Source organism: Mauremys reevesii, linkage group 5, assembly GCF_016161935.1.
Source record: "Mauremys reevesii isolate NIE-2019 linkage group 5, ASM1616193v1, whole genome shotgun sequence".
Lineage (NCBI taxonomy): Eukaryota > Metazoa > Chordata > Testudines > Geoemydidae > Mauremys > Mauremys reevesii.
The window spans coordinates 133,727,400-133,748,457 of record NC_052627.1 but is presented as its reverse complement, the minus strand read 5'-3'; the positions used below and the strand labels follow the sequence as shown (position 1 = coordinate 133,748,457).

Below are 21,058 nucleotides of genomic sequence, written 5' to 3'. Positions count from 1 at the left end.
TAAAGTGGATAGAAAGCTGGCTAGATCATCAGGTTCAACGGGTAGTGATCAATGGCTCCATGTCTAGTTGGCAGCCGGTATCAAATGGAGTGCCCCAAGGGTCGGTCCTGGGGCTGGTTTTGTTCAATATCTTCATTAATGATCTGGAGGATGATGTGGATTTCACCCTCAGGAAGTTTGCAGATGACACTAAACTGGAAGGAGTGGCAGATATGCTGGAGGGTAGGGATAGGATACAGAGGGACCTAGACAAATTAGAGGATTGGGACAAAAGAAATCTGATGAGGTTCAACAAGGACAATTACAGAGTCCTGCACTTAGGACAGAAGAATCCCATGCACTGCTACAGACTAGGGACCGAGTGGCTAGGCAGCAGTTCTGCAGAATAGGATTTAGGGGTTACAGTGGACAAGAAGCTGGATATGAGTCAACAGTGTGCCCTTGTTGCCAAGAAGGCTAACAGCATTTTGGACTGTATAAGTAAGAGCATTGCCAGCAGATCAAGGGACATGATCATTCCCCTCTATTCGACATTGGTGAGGCCTCATCTGGAGTACTGTGTCTAGTTTTGGGCCCCACACTACAAGGATTTGGAAAAATTGGAGAGAGTCCAGCGGAGGGCAACAAAAATGATTAGGGGGCTGGAGCACCTGACTTGTGAGGAAAGGCTGAGGGAACTGGGATTGTTTAGTCTGCAGAAGAGAAGAATGAGGGGGGGATTTGATGGCTGCTTTCAACTACCTGAAAGGTTTCCACAGAGGATGGATCTAGACTCTTCTCAGTGGTACCAGATGATAGAACGAGGAGTAATGGTCTCAAGTTGCAGTGGGGGAGGTTTAGGTTGGATATTAGAAAACCTTTTTCACTAGGAGGGTGGTGAAACACTGGAATGGGTTACCTAGGGAGGTGGTGGAATCTCCTTCCTTAGAGGTTTTTAAGGTCAGGCTTGACAAAGCCCTGGCTGGGATGATTTAGTTGGGGATTGTCCTGCTTTGAGCAGAGGGTTGGACTCAGGGGCGGCTCTGGTAATTTCGCCGCCCCAAGCAGGGTGGCACGCCGCGAGGGGCGCTCTGGCGGTCGCCGGTCCCATGGCTCCAGTGGACCTCCTGCAGATGTGCCTGCGGAGGGTCCGCTGCTCCCGCGGCTCCGGTGGAGCATCCGCAGGCATGCCTGCGGGAGGTCCACTGGAGCCACGGGACCAGCTGACCCTCTGCAGGCACACCTGCGGGACATCCACCGGAGCCGCGGACCAGCAGACTCTCCGCAGGCATGCCTGCGGGACGTCCACCGGAGCCGCGGACCCGACCCTCCGCAGGCACGCCTGCATCTGCTGGGCAGCTGAGCTGAGCTCTGGTCATCCTGCTGATGTGCTTTTTGGAGAGGCCCAGGGGGGTGGGGTGGGTGCTGGCAGCTCATCACTGCTGCCGCCCTCCCGGCGACAGGCAGAGCGCCTCCCGCGGCATGCCGCCCCAAGCACGCGCTTGGTGCGCTGGAGTCTGGAGCCGGCCCTGGTTGGACTAGATGACCTCCTGAGGTCCCTTCCAACCCTGATATTCTATGATTGCTCTGTGAAAAGTGTTCACCCACAGGGGATATGGAATTTATCTTTTATCATTTTTCTGTGAGAGTTCATTTGAGAGTGCAGTGAATGGTTTTACCCACTTAGTTGTTATTGGGGCATTTAGTGCACCTGATGAAGTACACGACATGTTTTGATAGGCATATGTAGGACCCATTGATCTTGAAAGGTGAGTTCTGGAGGGTGTTGAACATCATAGCAGGGGAAGTATGTTTTGCATCTGTTGTTCTAACAGGGTCAGGTGCCACTTTGAGTTGAAGTGTCCCTGGTCTGTGAGGAGCGTCATTCTGATGATGATGTTGGGGAGTTGTCTGAAGGCCAGAAGAGTGGGTCCCATTCACTGACCAACACTGTTACAACAACGCTGCATACACTGTATAATAAACAGTCCCTTCGGTGGGAGGGATAGCTCAGTGGTTTGAGCATTGGCCTGCTAAACCCAGGGTTGTGAGTTCAATCCTTGAGGGGGCCACTTAAGGATCTGGGGCAAAAATTGGTCCTGCTAGTGAAGGCAGGGGGCTGGACTCAATGAGCTTTCAAGGTCCCTTCCAGTTCTAGGAGATTGGCATATCTCCAATTATTATTACTATATTATACACTAAAATGGCAAACTGGGCTCATGTCTCCATACTTCAGCATGTTCCAAGTTTTGGTGTAATGGCCCATTGCTTGCTGGGGCATCACACTGAAGCAGGAGCTGGCCAGCCACAACAGAGATTGTCTAAAAATAAGGTTATGGTTAAGGTTTGTTTATTTGTTTAAATGTGGTACCATTCTGAATGCCCTCTTAAACAACTTGCATCCATCAGAAAGGTTAAGTTACTGGAATTTGGTACTATCCTTTTTGCTGGGCACCTTCAGAATATTTTACCAGTCTGAAAGGTGCTTCATAAAGAATATTTTGGATATGTTTAATTTTCTGTCTTAGGACAGTAAGTACTGAACCATAATAATGATCCAGTTTTATATGACTACAACAAGGTTCTGTATATAAATCTTATTTTTATTAATGTCTTAAATGTACACCCTGCTGTGCAAGTGGTAAATGGCCTCTTAAGGGCTAAAGTCATCACAGAACAGAATGACACAATTCAAAGAGAGAGGGGTGTGATTTTTATTAATGGTCATATCCACTGCTGGATGTAAAGTACAGTTAAGTCTTACAATGTTAATGAACACTTTCTGGAGTTGAGATTGAAGTAATACAGTTAGCAGGAGACATGATAGAGAGAGATGGATGGCGCAAAGCAGGACATTTCAGACCTGTACATGTCCTTGGTTCAGAGGAAGGGTGGTATACTGTATTTATTGCAGTGAATCTTTATTTTCTTCTGTGGCCGCACAGAATAACTGCAGACTGAATTGTTTAGCTGTTGTTGTTAACATACTATTGATGTCAGTTCATAATGTAAAGGGGTTCTTACTGTACATAAAGAAACTAATTCCATGGAGTTGCTCTAGGGATGGCATAAACCACTAGGATTGCAAAACTCAGGTGATTTTTCATGTCCCACTAATATGAAACATGGTTTAACTACTTTAGTTTTTGTATATGTGCATAAATTATATATCTTGTATGTTGTTGTAACCATGTTGGTCCTAGGATATGAGAGAGAAAAGGTAAATGAGGTAATAGCTTTTCTTCTTCAAGAGATGTCCCTGTGGGTGCTCCACTCCAGGTGTTGGTGCATCCCTGCACCTTCGCTGTGAGATTTTGACAGCAGTACTCGTACCGATCGCGCACATGCAGAGCCTGCCTCACACGCTGAGTGTGCCTTAATAGTACATGTGCCCGACTGGTCTCCTCAGTTCCTTCTCTACCATCCCCGGCCTGAGACGGAGCTCAGCAGACTCGTTAGAGAATTTCTTCTGTCCTTTGTTCAACTCTTTTCCCTCGTAGTTTAGCTTACCAGTAATAGTTAGTTGCCCTTTTCCCTTTCTCTTCTCTTTAAAACAAAAACAAAAAAAAAAACCCAAACACTTTTTTGTTTCTGTCAGCGCAGCCGCTTCCGACATGCCTGGTTCTCCAGGTTTTAAGTGCTGCTCTAACTGTAATGATGCCATCCCTCTTTCAGATGGCCACTTTAAATGTATTAAATGTTCAGGGGAGTCCCCTATCCCCCAAAAATGTGCCCACTGTAGCAAATTGAATTCCAGGCATGCAAAGACAAGGAGCTGCGGTTAAAACTACTCCTGCTGTAAAAATCTCTCAGACCAGCCTCAGACCCGGGCTCTGACTCTGCTGTACACTGCAGCTCCCCTGCTTCAAAGAGACAAAAGAAAACTTCAAAAAAAATCAGTCTCTTTCACCCACAAAGGGTATTCTCAGGGACAAGACTTTGTCGGGTACTGCTTCCCTTCCGGTGCTCCCCTGGCTGAGTACCTTTGATGCACCGGGCTCCTCCGGCTGCAGTGGTCGCGCTAACCTCCAGTGTCAAGGCTTCAGGCTTTCAGTTGCTTGCCTCTCATCTAGCACCGTTCGGCACTGCAGTGGAAGTGGTGCGGATGCATACGAGCCTGCCTGACCCCCTGCAGGCTCCTCTCACTCTCCCAGCACGGTCAGCCTTTGAGCTAGCCGACAGTGACAGAACGCTCAGGACACTGGTGCGGAGGAATCCCTCCTCACAACAAATTCCTCTTGCGCAGCCCTCCCCTCACAGAGGCACTGCAGCACCGCAATTCGCACAGTCAAGGATCTGCTGATGTCACGTATCTTATGGTCTCCCCTTCTTAACACGTACTTCTCTCCAGACACTCAGGCAAGATCCACACAGCTTTCCTCCAGTGATGAGGAATCTGGACTGCAGGGAGAATTTTCACCTTATTAGATCCCCCGTCCACAGACTCCAATCAAGAGAGATCATAGGAAAGCTACCTTGTCCTACTCCGAGGGTCCTGCCCCATGGTGCGTGAACCCCTGGATGGCACCACCCATGCGCTTCCCACCACAGTGGCAATATTGGGCTCCATGGGCTCCTTATACTTGGGACCACACTTGTTGTTATACCACTGCAGTGAGGCATGAGACCTGCTCGGTACCACCAGCTGACGACCCTGCCACTGACTCCAGACCCCAGGCAGCCCTTTCACAACCGCAAGAGCAAGCACGGCCTGCCTCTAACCCGGTAGAACCAGTTATTCTGCCTGATGAAGCATTGCTTCCACCTCCCCTGACATCTTCAGACGACTTCTCAAAATTTCAAGACCTCTTTAAAAGAATTGCCAGTGAGTTACGAATTAACCTAGAGGAAGTTCCTGAACAGCAGCATGAGCTAACCGACATCCTGCAGCCCTCTTCTTCTTCTAGAATTGCATTACCCATCAACGCAGCCCTTTTAGACCCTGCCAAGGCCATTTGGCAAACCCCGGCTGCAAGCTTGCCTACCTGTAACGAAGCAGACCGGAAGTACTTTATTCCTTCCAAGGGCTCGGAATTCCTTTTTAATCACCCAGTGCCAAACTCGCTGATAGTAGACGCAGTTAACCAAAAGAACAAACACCAGTTTCCCCGCTCTACCCCTTCTGACAAGAACAGTAAGCGATTAGATCTGCTCAGAGGTAAGGTATACGCTTCAGCCATGTTGCAATTTTGCATTGCTAATTATACAGCTGTTCTTGCAAAATACGACCACAAAAATTACAATAAATTCATGGACTTCATTGATCACATTCCAGAAGAAAAGAAACAACAATTTACAGCCATAGTTTCTGAGGGACAAATCATCTTCCACGCTGCTCTTCAAGCTGCCCTTGAAGTGGCCAATACATCATAGAATATCAGGGTTGGAAGGGACCTCAGAAGGTCATCTAGTCCAACCCCCTGCTCAAAGCAGGGCCAATTCCCAGACAGATTTTTGCCCCAGATCCCTAAATGGCCCCCTTAAGGATTGAATTCACAGCCCTGGGTTTAGCAGGCCAATGCTCAAACCACTGAGCTATCCCTCCCCACTGTGGCACGGTCCACTGCAACAGCAGTTGTGATGCGCCAAGGGTCACGACTCTCGTCCTCTTCCTTTCCCCAGGAGGTCCAGAGTACCACTGAGGATCTCCCCTTCGACAGTGACAAACTATTCGCCTCCACTGCGAATGACATACTCCACTCCATGAAGGACTCCAGGATAACTCTCCGGTCTCTAGGAATTCAAACCCCTATGACCAGAAGGCGACAATATAGATACTAGCCTTACCAGCTACCATGCTCCCCCACATACACCCAGCAATTCCATAGATCTCACGAGCAACAACAGCAACGCCAGAGGCCCAGATACCAAGGCCGCCATCCCAACTCCTTGGCAGCGTCTCAACCCCCTCTGACCAATAAGCAAATTTGAAGTCTTGGTTGATAGTATAGAAAACAATATTCCCACTTCAGCGCTTACACCATCTGCCCCTATTTTTGGTCACTGCCTACGCCCATTCTCTCATCAATGGCGAAATATTACCACCGAGAAGTGGGCTTTAGAGCTTGTCACAGTTGGCTATTCTGTCCCTTTCCTCTCCCCACTCCCACCCACCCACCCTCCCTGTACCTCTTCAGGAACCCCTCTCACGAGCAACTGCTCCTCCAAGAAGTACAACATCTCCTCCAACTGCGGTCAGTGTAAATCATGCCCAAACAACATAGAGGGAAAGGTTTCTATTCCCATTACTTCTTAACAGAAAAGAAAACCGGGGGATGGCAACCAATCCTTGACCTCATGCGGCTAAACAAATTTATCAAAAAGCAAAAGTTCAAAATGGTTACCCTCACCACCATAATCCCAGCGCTGGAACAGGGCGATTGGTTTTTCAGCCCTCAACCTACAGGCCTCCTATTTTCATGTGACTATTCACCCAGCCCACAGATGTTTTCTTCGTTTTACCCTCGGTTCAACACATTTTCAATACAGAGTGTTGCCCTTCGGCCTGTCTACTGCCTCCCGCGTTTTCTCCAAACTCCTAGCCATGGTTACTGCCCACCTCAGGAAATGGGGTTATAATATTTCCTTACCTCGACGATTGTCTCCTCGAAGGCTCAACGCTTGACAAAGCTCTTCGATCCATGCAGCTTACCATCACTTGCTTCCTTTCCCTGGGCCTACAAATATACAAAATCAATTCCACCTCATCTCCTACCCAACAACTGGAGTTCATAAGTGTGCACCTTGATTCCCGAACAGGAATAGCCTCTTTCCTGCTCAATCGTTTCAACACCATAAAACTCCTCGTTACAAAACTTCGCAACAGTCCCCAGGTCACTGCATGAGACTGCCTGCAACTATTAGGCCACATGGCCTTGTGTACTTTCATGGTAAAAAAAATCCATGCCTATTCATGAGGTGCTTCCAAGCTTGGTTGGCCACAGTTTACAGACCAAATGTATACGTTCTAAACAAGCCTCTATCCATACCCTTCAGAGTCAAAGACTCCCTCCGATGGTGGACAGTTCCCTCCAACCTCTGCTCAGTAGTCCCTTTTCTCCAGGACTCTCCATCACTCATAATGACTACCGATGCGTCCCTCATGGGATGGGGAGCACATATGTCCCACGATACAGCCCATGGTCTTCCACTGAAGCCTCCCTACACATAAACGTCCTAGAACTGCGCGCCATATGCAATGCCTGCTGTCACTTCCTCCCATTCATTTGGAACCAACGTGTTAGGATAATGACAGACAACATTGCATGCATGTTGTATGTCAACAGGCAGGGAGGGACTTGATCTCACTTGCCTTGCACAGAAGCCATGAAGCTCTGGAATTGGTGCCTCACGAACAACATCTAGATATCAGCAGCCTGTCTTCCCGGGGCCCTGAATACCACCGCAGATGAACTAAGCAGACATTTTCCCTGGGATCATGAACGGGAGATAAACGACACGATCATATGCAATATATTCCGTCTTTGGGGCTATCCAATCCTGGACCTCTTCGCGACTGTGAAGAACAGGAAATGTCCCGAATTTTGCTCCAGACCAGGATTAGGCAAACATTCATTAGGAGATGTGTTCCTGATCTCATGGGCTCAACACTTAATGTATGCTTTTCCCCCAATACCGGTTCTCCACAGAGTTCTGACAAAGATATGAACAGATTGTGCCACAGTAATTTTGATTGCCTCGTCCTGGTCCAACCATGGTATCTGTTCCTCACCAGAATGTCAATTTGTCCACCAATTTCATTGCCTCTCACTCTGAACCTCCTATTGCAGCAACACGTCCGATTTCTTCACCCCAACCTATCCATAGTTCTCACAAAGTGAACTAGCATGTTCTGAACAGGTTCAAAGAGTACTCTTACATAGAAGAACTCAGTTTACTCACACCACATATCTCCAAAAGTGGAAAGAGTTCATACATTGGTGCTCAAACAACCAAATTCTTCCCACTTCCGCACCTCTTCCGCCATACTTGATTACTTACTACACCTGAAGCAATCCGGCTTTTCTTTCAGCTCCATCAAAGTCCACTTAGCTGCTATTACAACCTTTCACATCAAGATCAATTGTACTTCTGTTTTTGCTCATCCAATCACCAAGCGCTTTCTTAAAGGGCTCCAATCCCTATACCCAGACATTAAACCTCCTACCCCTCCGTGGGACCTTCACTTAGTGTTAACCTGTTTAATGCAACAACTTTTCGAGCCCCTAGTCACTTGCTCCCTCTTACAACTCTCTATGGGTATGTCTACACTATTAAATTAGGTTGATTTTATGGAAGTTGATTTTTTAGAATTCAATTTTGTACAGTCTATTGCATATGTCCACACTAAACGCATTAAGTCGGTGGAGTGCGTCCTCACTACCGCGGCTAGCATCGACTTACAGAGCGGTGCATTGTGGGTAGCTATCCCACAGTTCCCACAGTCTCCACTGCCCATTGGAATTCTGGGTTAAGCTTCCAATGTCTGATGGGGTAAAAACTTTGCTGTGGGTGGTTTTGGGTGCATGTCGTCAGGCCCCTCCTCCCCTTCTATGAAAGCAATGACAGACAATCATTTCACAATTTTTTTTCCAGGGTCCCATCTGCCGGACCTGCTCAGCCTGCTGCCTGCCTGGATGATCTGAACCCCAGGCAGGCAGCGGGCTGAGTGGGGCCGACGGATGGAGCCCCAGACTGGCAGCGGGCTGCGCGGCTCCGTCTGCCAGCTCCTGCCAGCCGGGGGTCCCACTCAGCTAGCAGACCTCAGTGAGGTCAATCAGGGGTGCCTGGACAGATATGGCTATCCTCCTCTTAGAGCACTGAATGGGAGTGACTCCAGGTCATTCTCTTCTTTAAATTTCGTCTCATGGAGATTCAGTCCTGCCTGGAATATCATGTGAGCAGGAGGCTTCTGCCTCAGGCTGCTCTCCCAGCCGGCATTACTGCGCGGTCGCACCTACCCCAGCCTTCTCCTTGCTCCCATGGCTCATGAAACCTGGGCAGTAGTAAGGAGCAGTTCAACTTGTGGAATGACAAATCCAGAACAAAGGATTGCACTCTATGGGCCACGTTAAGATTATTTCAGAGTCCTAGATAGCAATTAGTCACTATAAAAGGCTTCATGAAAATTTTTCCCCGCCCCTAACAAAAATGTTAATTTATCAGAGCAGCTGAAAGGGTAAGGAACCCGGGACTATAACTTAGAGAGCTTCCATTTTATTTAACTCATAATTGGTATAATTTGCAGTAAAATTTCATAGGGTGGTCTGTTCTAAGACTAAAAATGCAGGAGGGGAGTCAGAAAAAGGAACAGTGACCTGTTTCCGCCGGTTTCGAACCGGGGATGTTTTGCATTTTAGGTGAACATGATAACTGCTACACTACTGGGCTTCTCTTTTTTTGCCACAGACTTTGCCGAATGCACAGGAATGTTTTCTCTAGCTACAGAAGCTACCTAATGCAATGTCTATATCTATGGCCTTCCTGCTCACAAAGCAGTCATGCCCCCGCCCAAGGCTGACACAGCGTGGAGTGCATGTAACACAGCAACCTGGCTCAGGCAGGATTGCTAGCGAGGCATGAAACTTTTGCTGTTAAGCAAACACAGCAGTTCTTTCCTGGCTTCTGTCACTGAATGCCACCAGGCATTTCGCTGTGCCCTATCAGTGCGGGAGGACTGCATGAGCTCAGAAAACATGTCATCGCGAGTGTGTTTTTTTTCCACCTTCTAATCTGTGATAACCTCAGGGATGGAGATGATAGGGGGAGCGTAGCAACATTCTAGGGGGACTGCATGGTCACCTGTGCTGCTGAGTTCGCCACACTGGCCAGACAGGAAATGAAATTCAAAAGTTCCTGGGGCTTTTCCTGTGTACCAGGCTAGTGCATCTGAGTTCAAAGTGCTGTCCAGAGCGGTCACAATGGAGCACTCTGGGATAGCTCCTGGAGGCCAATACCGTCGAATTACATCCACACTACCCCAAATTCGATCTAGCGATGTCGATTTCAGCGCTAATCCCCTCATCAGGGAGGAGTACAGAAATCGATTTTAAGAGCCCTTTAAGTCAACAAAAATGGTTCTTCGAGTGCTTGCTCATATCGATTCCAATTAGGTGTGCGCGTGCCGCGTGCACGTTCGTCGGAAGATTTTTACCCTAGCACTACCTACCCTCCTCCCCTCTACTTCAGAGTTGGAGTAGCCTCCGTTGTAGAGAAGGAACTGAGGAGACCAGTCGGGCACGTGTACTATTAAGGCACAGTCAGTGTGTGGGACAGGCTCTGAGCGTGCTGTCAAAATCTCCGAGCGAAGGCGCAGGGACACACCAACACCTGGAGTGGAGCACTCACAAGGACACTCATCTCGAAGAACGTCAGTTACTGCTCAGGTGAGTAACCTCCTCTTACTGGACAAATATTCTGGGACCTTCCCAGCTACTACAACACTTCAGACACTGATGGAAGATATTGAATTTTGCCATTTAAAATGGAAATTTCCCCTATGAAGAAGGAAGCCAGACTGTGTAGCCTGTGGCTGAGCAGGAATTTCCCTGCATTGCAGTTCTGAGCTGCTGTAGACTCTGTCAGAGCTGGGTTGTGGGTGCAATAACTGAGAGCAGGGAACCTATCTGCTGTGTTTTCAATTATGACTCCCTTCTTGGCCCAGAAAGCCTGGAGGAGGAAGCTGTCTGATTTGAATGCAGCCGGAACACGTGCCAGACCTGCTGGGTCAGTAGGTTGGAACAAGGAGCATTGAGTATGTGGCGGGAGACTGGAACTGGAGGCTGGCACAGGGAGAAAGGAGAAAATAGGAGGTTGGCTAGGTCAGACTGAGAGTGGCTGGGCAAGGAGACTGGAACTGGGGGAGAATTCCAGGTTGACTAACTCTAATTGGACCCTCTTGTGTGTATGCATTATGATACAGTCTTTAATTACATGATCACTTACTGTTTTTTTCCACGGGCCCCCTGTCTCATTCAGGACACAGGATGGATGTTGCTCTGCTGATGAATCAAAGTTGGGTAGCATAGGAAAAAAATCCCACAAGTGTTGGACAAATTAATTTAATTACATATTTTCCCTTTTAAAGATCTGAGCGTCCATGCATGCATTAAAAATCAGAAACAATGAGCCAGTTTTTGAGATTAGATGTCACTTTAAGGGTGGGGCGGGGAGGGAGGGAGGCTGCAGGTAAGATATTGGCCACTAGGTGTCATTACACCAACTGGAAAGAATGTTGTTTCCAGAGGCATATAGGCATATAATAAACTTCTCAGAGCTGTGATTCCCACACTTACTGCTTTAGTGAATCTGTTCATCTGATTTTTGACCTTGTTGCCTCCCACCAGTGATTTTTAAACATTTTTAAAAAAAATTTTAAGGGAGAGGTCATTAAAGTTCTTATCATTCACGTTTGGGACCAGAGTTCAGTTCAGTCTGGGGCAACATTTTGAGTCCATGGTAGTCAGAGACCATTGGATAGATAGACTTTTAACTCTGCCAGCTTTCTACAAAACTACCAATTAGAAAACAGCAAGGCATAACCACTGGCAACTAAAACAGTGGAGTAACAGCTGTTGCTTTCATCACACAGTAAGTCCATTATATCAGTCAAAACAGGTTTGTGAGTTCATAATTGAAATATCAACCATTAGTTTATTCCTCCATTTGCTTGTGTAATAACAACAGGAACTTGTCCCTCTCTGGTTCTCTGCTTGTGCCATTCCACCAGCAGGAAGTGTGTCATTCTTGTCTGCCTATACCTCTAAGGGGGAAAGCACAGCTGGTGTAAGATATATGTTAAGGGATTTATCAGTATTTACTTATTGGTTACAGTGTTTTGAACAGTTAAATGCTAGGTAGTAGCATTGTTAGAGAAATAATACTAATTAATCTGTCATTTATCTTCATATTTCCTCACAGAAAATCACCAATCACATCTTAGGGAGAAAAGTACCTTGGAACTGATCGGAAAAACAGTCTTCTGTTTCAATAAGGTGTATTGCGTGTAGTGAGTTTCCAGCATCTTTCCTATGTACATTAATTTATGATGTGAGAATAGAATACACAGTAAATATTCCAATGTGCAGAGTATGTTTGGTGTAATTCAATAATGTCGTATTCCCTTCACATATTGAAAGTTTGGATGTATTTATAATTAAGGATCAATGATTTTATGTGGATGGTAGATTTTTACATTTTTTTTAAATAAATGACTGGTTTCAGTAGCATTGTTATGCCTTTCCCAGATTAATTTAGTTTTGTAGTATTTATAAATACTTAAGAATCCATGATCTCATGTGGACAACAGATTTTAAATATTTATTTTTAATAACTATTTTAACAATGATTTTTTAAATTTTTATTTCATAGTTCACTGTTTGTAATTATTTTGTACTGCTGAAAAAATTAAATAGCTTCCGATTGATTTGCAGTAACTGTCACTTTACCGTAGTCATTTTTCTACAGTTTTGCACAAAAGTGAGTTATTTAAACAGCCATGAAAGGTTTCCATTGGATAGGATAAGCCTGTAGACTGTAACTGATACCATCTTTAAGGTGGAACAATTTTAGCACTCTATGGAGTGGATTAGATTTGTGCCTTCCATTAATAATGACTGTTCCATTGTACAATCCTGTTGTAATCACCAGTAGAGGCTGATGGAAAATGTATTTTTCCATTTTGTTGGGAATTCACTGTTTCCATTCCCAAAGTGTTCTCCCATTCCCAAACTATATCCATAGAGAATAATAGTTTTAAATTTTTTGGCACTCAAACCCTGAAGGCCTAAAATGCCTCAACTCAAAAAAGTCAAGGTTCCAGTTACAAATAAATGTTAACCAGTGTCGTCAGACGTCACCTGTGTGGTGCTCTGCTCTGTTGATAAAAGTCAGCTGTCTGTGTGTGTGCTGTCCCAGCTCTGCGCAGCTGGCATAGCAGATTTTGAGTGAACCACCCAATGACCACAAACTCTGATAAGGTATGACGGCACCCGGCCAGGTTTATTGCCAAATGAAACACAATCTTTAGCTCCCCGGATCAGATATCTGCAGTTTTGCTAGTACATATGTGCTCCCTGACAATGGACCGGCTCAGTCAGTGGCAGGATTTACCACTGCCCTCTAGTCCAGACAAAGATCTCCACTCAGGGATGCATTCTTATACACAGGTACAAACAAGCTACACATCACTCCTGACACATTGAGTACAACCCCTCTACGTGTTAGGGTGCTACCTCTCTCCTGGTACATGTTGGTTCGAACAAACAAGTCTATCCATCATGTTATCCTTTTGACCATGTCTTTAGGATGGGTCAGCCTGTTCCTTATCTCTTTGGAATGTGTTTGTACCAGAATGTTCTGGTGCCATCCTGGCACATATTCATCCTACTACTACTTGATACATTTTAGCAGCCGCCTTCTTGCCAACTTCTGTGAGCAGGGCCTGCTTCTGGCTCACAGCTTAACTTTGCTTTATGTTAGCAAAGTCTTGACCATTACTTTAGCTCAGGCCTTAGGCCTCTGATACAAGGGTTTATGTTTCAGGGCCTCATCTTACCACATTCAGCATGAAAAAAATCCCTGTCCCCACCACCCCAACAATGTTGAATTTTCATTAACGAGTACAGATTATACACATCAGTTGTGGAGATGATTTCTTAGACTCATGCCCTTTGCAGAGAATGCCCTCCCCTCCCATCCACTAGGGAGTCTATCTTGAGATGATCAGCAAGTCCATTCTCAAGCGTCATAAGAGCAGGTAAGGCAGCAAACTGTCCCCATGGTACATTGGACTTGCGTTACAGGAAGATGATAAAGAAGTGTAATCTGGTAAGTGTTCAGTGGACAGAAAATTGTTGATACAAATTTTTCAACCCAGTTCTGGTTGAACTGATCTTTCTTTCTGTCTCTAATCCACCTTCCGTTAGCTAGATGCCCTCTCCAGGATGTTTGGTTATACACATAACTGATGTCCCAGTGATAGAAGACAAATTGTAAAGGCTGTGGTTCTCAATTTACACTTGATACCCAGAGTAGGCTTTTGTTGCTTACCATAGAGGAAGGCTGTATGAATGCATAAACAGGAAAGGCATCTGAGTAAAACAAGTACATGCAAACTGAGAGTTGTTATAATTGCAATATTTCCTGCTTCACTATAGTTAAGGCGGAGATATTATTTATTAATTACAAAGAATTCTCTTGGGTATAAAACTTTACTGTATATGTCTGTATTCATTTCATCTAGAAGGGTGAAATATAAAAGGGGCCTTAACCTCTTGTGATCATTAAAAAATTCACAGCGCTTTTCATAAAAGTTAGAGATGAAAGCTCCAGTGTCCTGACTAATTACAGTCTGCCCAGCTAAATTCCCCCTGAAGCTTCCATTGCATATAATGGACCAGATCCTCAGCTGATGTAAATTTGGTGTAGTTTCAGTGAAGTCAGTGGAGCTACACTGAATTACCCCACTTGAGGATCCAGTTCAATATTTTTCACCTCTGCTAAACTAGTGGTATCGTGCTATTAAGCAGCTGTCATGTTCTACCTCAGAGTCAAGAGGAAATGGGACAGAGTGACAGCATCTCCTTATGTAGTTTAGAAAGGGCTTTTATTATTACTTGTTTGTCACAGTAGCATCCAAAGTGTGATAAACGCTGTAATAGTGTATAGGAAGACACAATCCCCGGCTGAAGAGTTTACAGTCTAAAAAAAGTAGACAAAGGGTGGGGAATTTGAAATAGCATGCAAGGATGGAGGGTCAGGGTGGTTTCAGTCTTCGGCAGCAATTCAGCGGCTGGTCCTTCGCTCCAAGAGGGAGTGAGGGACCCGCCGCTGAAGAGCCTCTCCGTTGGCTGCCCCAAGCACCTGCTTGCTGGGCTGGTGCCTGGAGCTGGCCCTGGTGACTAGCAATCTCCTTAGGCCCTTCCCCTTTTAAAAAACTATGTTAATGGACTATCCCTCACTGCCCATCTGACTAATCATTGTTACTTGGGATTCTCTGGAATGAAAGTTGCTGTTAATGACTTTCCAAGTGTCCATTTGGAGTCATGTAACCACCTCCAAATGCTGCAGAAGAGTCTACAAGTGCTTGCTAAAGCTTTTGGCTTATTTATTGGACCCATTCCTGTGGTACATATGTTGGTGACCTTTTCCCCCAGGAAAAGGAATATAGCTGTATGGAATCTGCTTGGTTTTGTGTTATCTCACCATAGATGCTAATTAAAAAGTCAGTTAGCTTCATTGTTTGAGTTCTTTTTAAAGTTTTCAGCTGATGAAAAGCACATGTCCACAGTGACCTTTAATGGCCTGTTAATGCCCAATGGTAAGCTTTGGGAACCTTCTTATTTTCAGTTAGTTCTGCTTGGTTTGATTACATTTAGATTTCTACATTATACCTGTCTAGCTGCCCAGGAAACTACGAGAGTCAAACATCAATCAAATGTATTGCAAGTCAGAAGGGCATTAGAGGCTGTCCATTAAACTGTTTGAGGCTTTCCTAGGTGCTACCACAATAGAAATAATAAACAATGAGACACGTTGCACCATCTGTAAAGAAATGGATGACTTAGACATGATCGCTTTCTGAAAGAGACACTCACAGTCTGGTTCTTAAATGCTCTGGGCTGTCACTGCCACTTGGACTTCCAGAAGCTGCTGGAGCTGCAGGTTTGAAGCCTTAGCAACAAACGGACATAACCCCTCAATTGGTGATCTAATCTGGTAAAAACAATCCTGCTGGTGGAAATACTTAATGTTCAAGGAGTCTACAATACAATTTGTGTTGCATCTGGAATTTATACTTGGTCCTTTTACAGCATCATTCATCAAGGAACTTGAGCAGCTTAACCATTGTTTAATATTTACAATACTCCAGGGAGAAAAAGGAATATTATCTCTATCTTCCAGATGAAAAAAGGAGGCGTGGAGAGAGTAAAGGCATGCTTTACACAGGTTCTGAGAACCTACAACTTCACCTGAAGTCAACATAAACTGCAAGTCAGCACCTATGGAAATTGGGTCCAAGTGATTTGTAAGTCACACAGCAAGTGTGTAGTTAGAACATAGGTTTCCTGTCTCCCCAATCCTGTGGCCATCCACCTCTCTTCTTGCTTCCTCCTGGAGAGCAGTGGTGGATTCAACACATACTTCACTGTTCTGTTCCATATTGTCACAAATAAGGTGGAACGCATGCTTGCTGCGGAGAATCTGAGGTTCATAGTTTTTTACAATAGTCTTGTTCCAATTTTGTAACCACATACGGGGGAGTGGAACCCACAACTCCCAGCACCAAAAACACGTGTTTTTCCAGAGAATTTGTTTTAATTTATCAGTCCTTGTGTGAGATCCATGTTCCCCTTTTTTCTATCTTGTTTGATTTACATGGTAAATTATTACTCTTATTTTAATACAGCACCCTGATGGGAAAGGCAGGCACTCTAGTAGATAAAATAATTACTCAGTGAGGTAGAGGAGCAACTCCTTTGGTTTGAGCTGTAGGGGGAATTTATGATCAAGAGTCGGGCCCAAACTGCAAAGTTCAGAGCCAGCCTTTCCAAACACTCCGATCTGTTTGAATTCAGGATTTTATTGGACCCACCCCTGTTATGAACCTTCTTTCTGCTGTTTGTACTTTCTTCTGTGCTGCCTCCAACGCGTGGAACTCCCTTCCTCCTCCCAATCCACCTGGCCTCTCTTCTCTCAGATCCTTGGAGCAGAGATGATGTCTCCCCCTTGCTTTGTACAGAACGGAGTACACTGAACAATCAATGAATAATAATGGACTGTCTTGTCTCCAGCTAAGGGGGAAAATGCCGAAGGGCCAGGAAACCCAATGAGTCCCACTGTGCAGTGTCCTTCAGATCATTTCCTCAGGGAAATTGTAATTGCCTGTGAAAACAGCAGGGGACACGATTTTCCTAACTCCCTGCCATGCTGCATTATGAGAGGAATTCCCACAGATCTCTGAACATTTACGGAGGGCAGAGGCATTTGTGTGGAGGCCCAGAGACTGCACAGTTTCTCTGGTCTCTTATTTTGTCTGAGATGCTTCACTGTCTGCTTTTTTGGGAAAATCATGAATAGGGTGGAGAAAGTGAATAAGGAAATGTTATTTACCCCTTCCCATAACACAAGAACCAGGGGCCACCCAATGAAATTAATAGGCAGCAGGTTTAAAATAAATGAAAGGAAGTACTTCACAGAATGCAGAGTCAACCAGCGGGTTCAAAAAAGAGTTAGATAAGTTCCTGGAGGATAGATCCGTCAATGGCTATTAGCCAAGATGCTCAGGAATGCAATCCCGTGCTCTGGGTGTCCCAAGCCTCTGACTGCTAGAAGCTGGGACTGGACGACAGGGGATGGATCACTTGATAATTGCTCTGTTCTGTTCATTCCTTCTGAAGCATTTGGCACTGGCCACTGTCTGAAGACAGGATACTGGGCTAGATAGACCATTGATCTGACCCAGTATGGCCGTTCTTATGTTTTTCCACAACTGCTACTACCAATGTGCAGAGAGGGAATATGTGTAAACATCACTGAGACCTTGGGTATCATGGTCCTCTATCTCAACTTGCTGAGCAGCAGCTCTGTCTTGTGATTTTGAGTCCTGTCACCAGAGTCTGAGAGAAGCCTCGAGTTTTACTGTTATCACTTAGTGTATATTTGCTACCATATGCATTGCTGAGGGGATAGTATGGGAACTGGCACCTTGCCTTAGATACCTAGCAAATTTGAATTGGGTTTGCTGTCTTATCCCCCTTTGGAGGATAAAACATGCATAAGGCTGGAATAGAGGTGATAGGAAACTGCACGTGGTGCGTGGGGGGGAAATGATTGTTTGAGGGTGGGAACCAGGTTTCAAGGAAGCCACTTATGCTTGAAAGGGTGCCCTTTTCCTGTACCAAACAGCTTTCTTTTCCTTCGTTTCCTCCATGCAGTCTTTGAAGGCTGATCTTCTCCCAGTTACCACCACTGCTAGAAACATCATCACATGGCGGCTCTTATGTCTCTGGTGTCAAATTCTGAGGTGCTTACTCAACTTTTGAAAGGCCTTTCTAAGGAAAAACCCTTTTGAAGTCAGTGACAGTTTTGCCTGAGGAAAGGATTAGTAAAAACTGAGTAAGGAAGGACTTTAGGATTTGGCACCTGATCTATACTCCTTTGAGCCAGATTATCCCTTTAGAGTAGTATATATTGGGAGTAACACCACTGAAGCCAGTGGAGTCACACCAACGTAAGAATGGTATGAGTGAAAAGAGAATCAGGGCCTCTGAATCTGAATTAGACTGTAAGGTCCTTAGGACAGGGCCTGTCTCCTCTACAGTGTTGAGCGTGATATCCTCACTCCAGGGTAATGCTATTATATTCTGTGGAGTTCATCTAGGAGTTTTAAAGTTGTTGGTAGGAGTCAGTCTCTTATGATGAATGGGCAATCTTAGGAGGGAATCTTTTGGGGGTGTTTTTGTTTTAAAGCCATCTCACTAAATGATTTATTGAGAACTGTCAAAGAGGAAGGAGTGGTGCCTCCTGCATCTTCAGATTCTAGGAAAATCCTAGAATTTCTAACCTCCCCAGATCCCAGGCCCTTTTAACCACTACTCCCTTTTTTCCAATGGATAATTGTCTTTCAGCCTGCTTTCCTACAGGTGTGTTCCATGTAACACACCCTGTCAGCTACAGTGCTACATATTTGCTCTTTAAAGAGCTGTGCCTGGTGGGCATAGAACAAAAGATTGGTGGATTAAATACTGGCCCTATTGAAGTCAACAGTAAAACTCCCATTGACTTCACTGGAGCCAGTATCTAACCCAGTACACCTCTACCCCGATATATTATATCGATATAATGTGACCCGATATAACACTAATTTGGATATAATGCGGTAAAGCAGCGCTCCAGGGGGGTGGGGCTGCGCACTCCCGCGGACAAAGCAGGTTTGATGTAACGCGGTTTCACCTATAACACTGTAAGATTTTCTGACTCCCGAGGACAGCGTTATATCAGGGTAGAGGTGTATATGCAAATCATTTTAGCGCCTTTCAACATGACCAGCTTTAAGAGGCGCTAAGGAGCCCAGAATAACGCAACTGACCCTATTAAAAATAACCATGGTTTACATGTGGTTGTGGCCATACCATGTTGTAACCCTAGTCTACAATGCAATTAAACACCTGCAGCTGGCCTGTGCCAGTTGACTTAAGCTCATGGGGCTGTAAAATTGCAGTGTGGATTTCGGGCATGGGTTTGAGCCTGGGCTCTGAGAACTTTCCCCTCATGGGGTCCTAAAACTCAGACTTCAGCCTGAGCGTGAACATCTACACTGCAATGTTACAGTCCCACAGCCTGCGCCAGCTGACATGGGCCAAGCCATGGGTGTTCAGTTGCAGTGTAGACATACCCTGAGAGGCTTGGGCTCAGCTTGGCCTCTACCTAGGTGACTGCCTCCCCAGTGTTGGGTTTTGAGGCTAGGGATGAGGTAATCGCCTGGACACCACCTGAGTCTTAGGAATCTAGGCTTCCAATAGGAGGGAAACTGTTCAGTCAGATGAGACACACCTGCAGGAGGTCCAGGGTCTAAGAAGACCTGGAAAGAGGTTCTCCACACCAGCTAGTTGGAAAGTGCTGGCTGGAACTACTATAATGAAGGGTGGAAGAGGATCGGGACAGAGGCAGCAGGCCCTGGATTTCGGGGAAGAAACTGTGGGGTCCAGTAAGGAGCTGAATGAACAGTACAGTCTGGAAGAGCCTGGTTTTCATTTGAGTTGACACTGAACTGTCATTTTAATAAGCCACACTCCCAAGAAGGAAGCCAATGATCTGGCTGTGCTATTACTGCAGAGCCCAATAAGGGGAAACTGCAGCAGCTGATCTTCCTGATGTCAGACCAGGTAAACTCACCCTTCTACAAGACCTTAAATGCAACCTGGCTTTTGTAGCTGTTAAAATGCTGTTCTGTCCCGAAAAGAGATTCCAGCAAGAATGGCATGGTGATATTGATTCTTAGTCCAGATTAACCATGCTCCATTTGTGAATACAAAGGTGGATCTTCTACGTGCCAGCCTTGCACACCTAAACATGAGGCATTTAATCCTAGCAAGCCCCTGCCAGATGTGTGCCATGCAGGTGCTTGTAGCGCTGCACAAGTATTGCCAGCACTGATGCAAATGCCCTTGCTTGGAGCAACAGTGGCCACTGCTGAATCCTGTTTCAGGTGTGTGACCACTGGGTGTAATGTTTTCCTGTACTGTGTACTTTCTTGTTTTGAGCTATTTGCAGCTTCTGTAACTTGAGGCATATGAGTTTTCTGCCCAATAAGGTGTAATGCAGCAATATTAAGGCTTAAAAATAGACTGCTTGTATGTGCTACGGAGGCCATGTAATTTTGTGAAATACCTACTTCTCTATACACTGGAAAACACTTATCTATAACGAATAATGCAGTCCCCTCTCCAGATGTGGACTGCTACGTCCCCACATCCTGAACTGTAGGATCGGGACCCACAGCGTTGTAGTGAGTGCTCATTGTGAGCGTGCTGAACAGGTTCAGCAGAGCTGCTGTAAGTTGGAAAAGTGCAATTCCTTAATGCAGACAAAATCTGAGAATCAAGCTGGTTTCCTTTCTCCTCATACGTTGCCAGTTCAATAAAAAGACTAAGTGAGGTCCGGGGAGGGGAGGAAGGAACAAATGCCACATGAGAAATGCTAGTCACATTGATTAGTATACTTCTAGATACCACAGTGATGAGGGAAATATAAGAACCAATATGCAATCCTGTTGTGTTCCTATCATGCTCTAAGTGACACCTCTGCAGCCCTATTACTTTCCATAGCTAGCACCGGTGTCACTGATTGGAACTTGATAGACTATTTTTGATGAGGCAAAAAAGGGAACAGAATCCAGCTCCCTCCTCTGTAGCTGTGCTGGCTCCTACAGGGCTATCGGGTCCAAAGCAGTAATGTTTTGTTGGAGTTCTCAAGGTTAGCAGATCTGGCCCTGAGTACAACCATGGAGCAGAGCTGTTCTGAGAGACTGTCATTTCTATATTGCCACTTTTTGGGTGGTCCCCTTGGGTTTTTTTGT

At 45.6% G+C, this 21,058-nt stretch overlaps 2 protein-coding genes across 5 annotated transcripts in view; both read left to right on the top strand.

The window, feature by feature from the left end:
• ALMS1 (ALMS1 centrosome and basal body associated protein) overlaps positions 1-12,362 on the top strand; it is a 138,753-nt gene extending 126,391 nt beyond the window's left edge. For 2 of the 4 annotated variants that reach the window (XM_039541194.1, XM_039541196.1), the window contains exon 20: positions 11,899-12,362. In XM_039541194.1, the coding sequence (XP_039397128.1) occupies positions 11,899-11,943 (45 nt within the window). In that variant the 3' untranslated portion in view covers positions 11,944-12,362. The remainder of the gene's footprint in view (positions 1-11,898) is intronic. The other 2 variants (XM_039541195.1, XM_039541193.1) reach the window with 1 other exon arrangement.
• Positions 12,363-13,785: 1,423 nt separating this feature from the next.
• Positions 13,786-21,058, top strand: part of ADAM33 (ADAM metallopeptidase domain 33) — an 86,004-nt gene continuing 78,731 nt past the window's right edge. The window contains exon 1 of the mRNA XM_039542060.1: positions 13,786-13,806. Within this exon, the coding sequence (XP_039397994.1) occupies positions 13,786-13,806 (21 nt within the window). The remainder of the gene's footprint in view (positions 13,807-21,058) is intronic.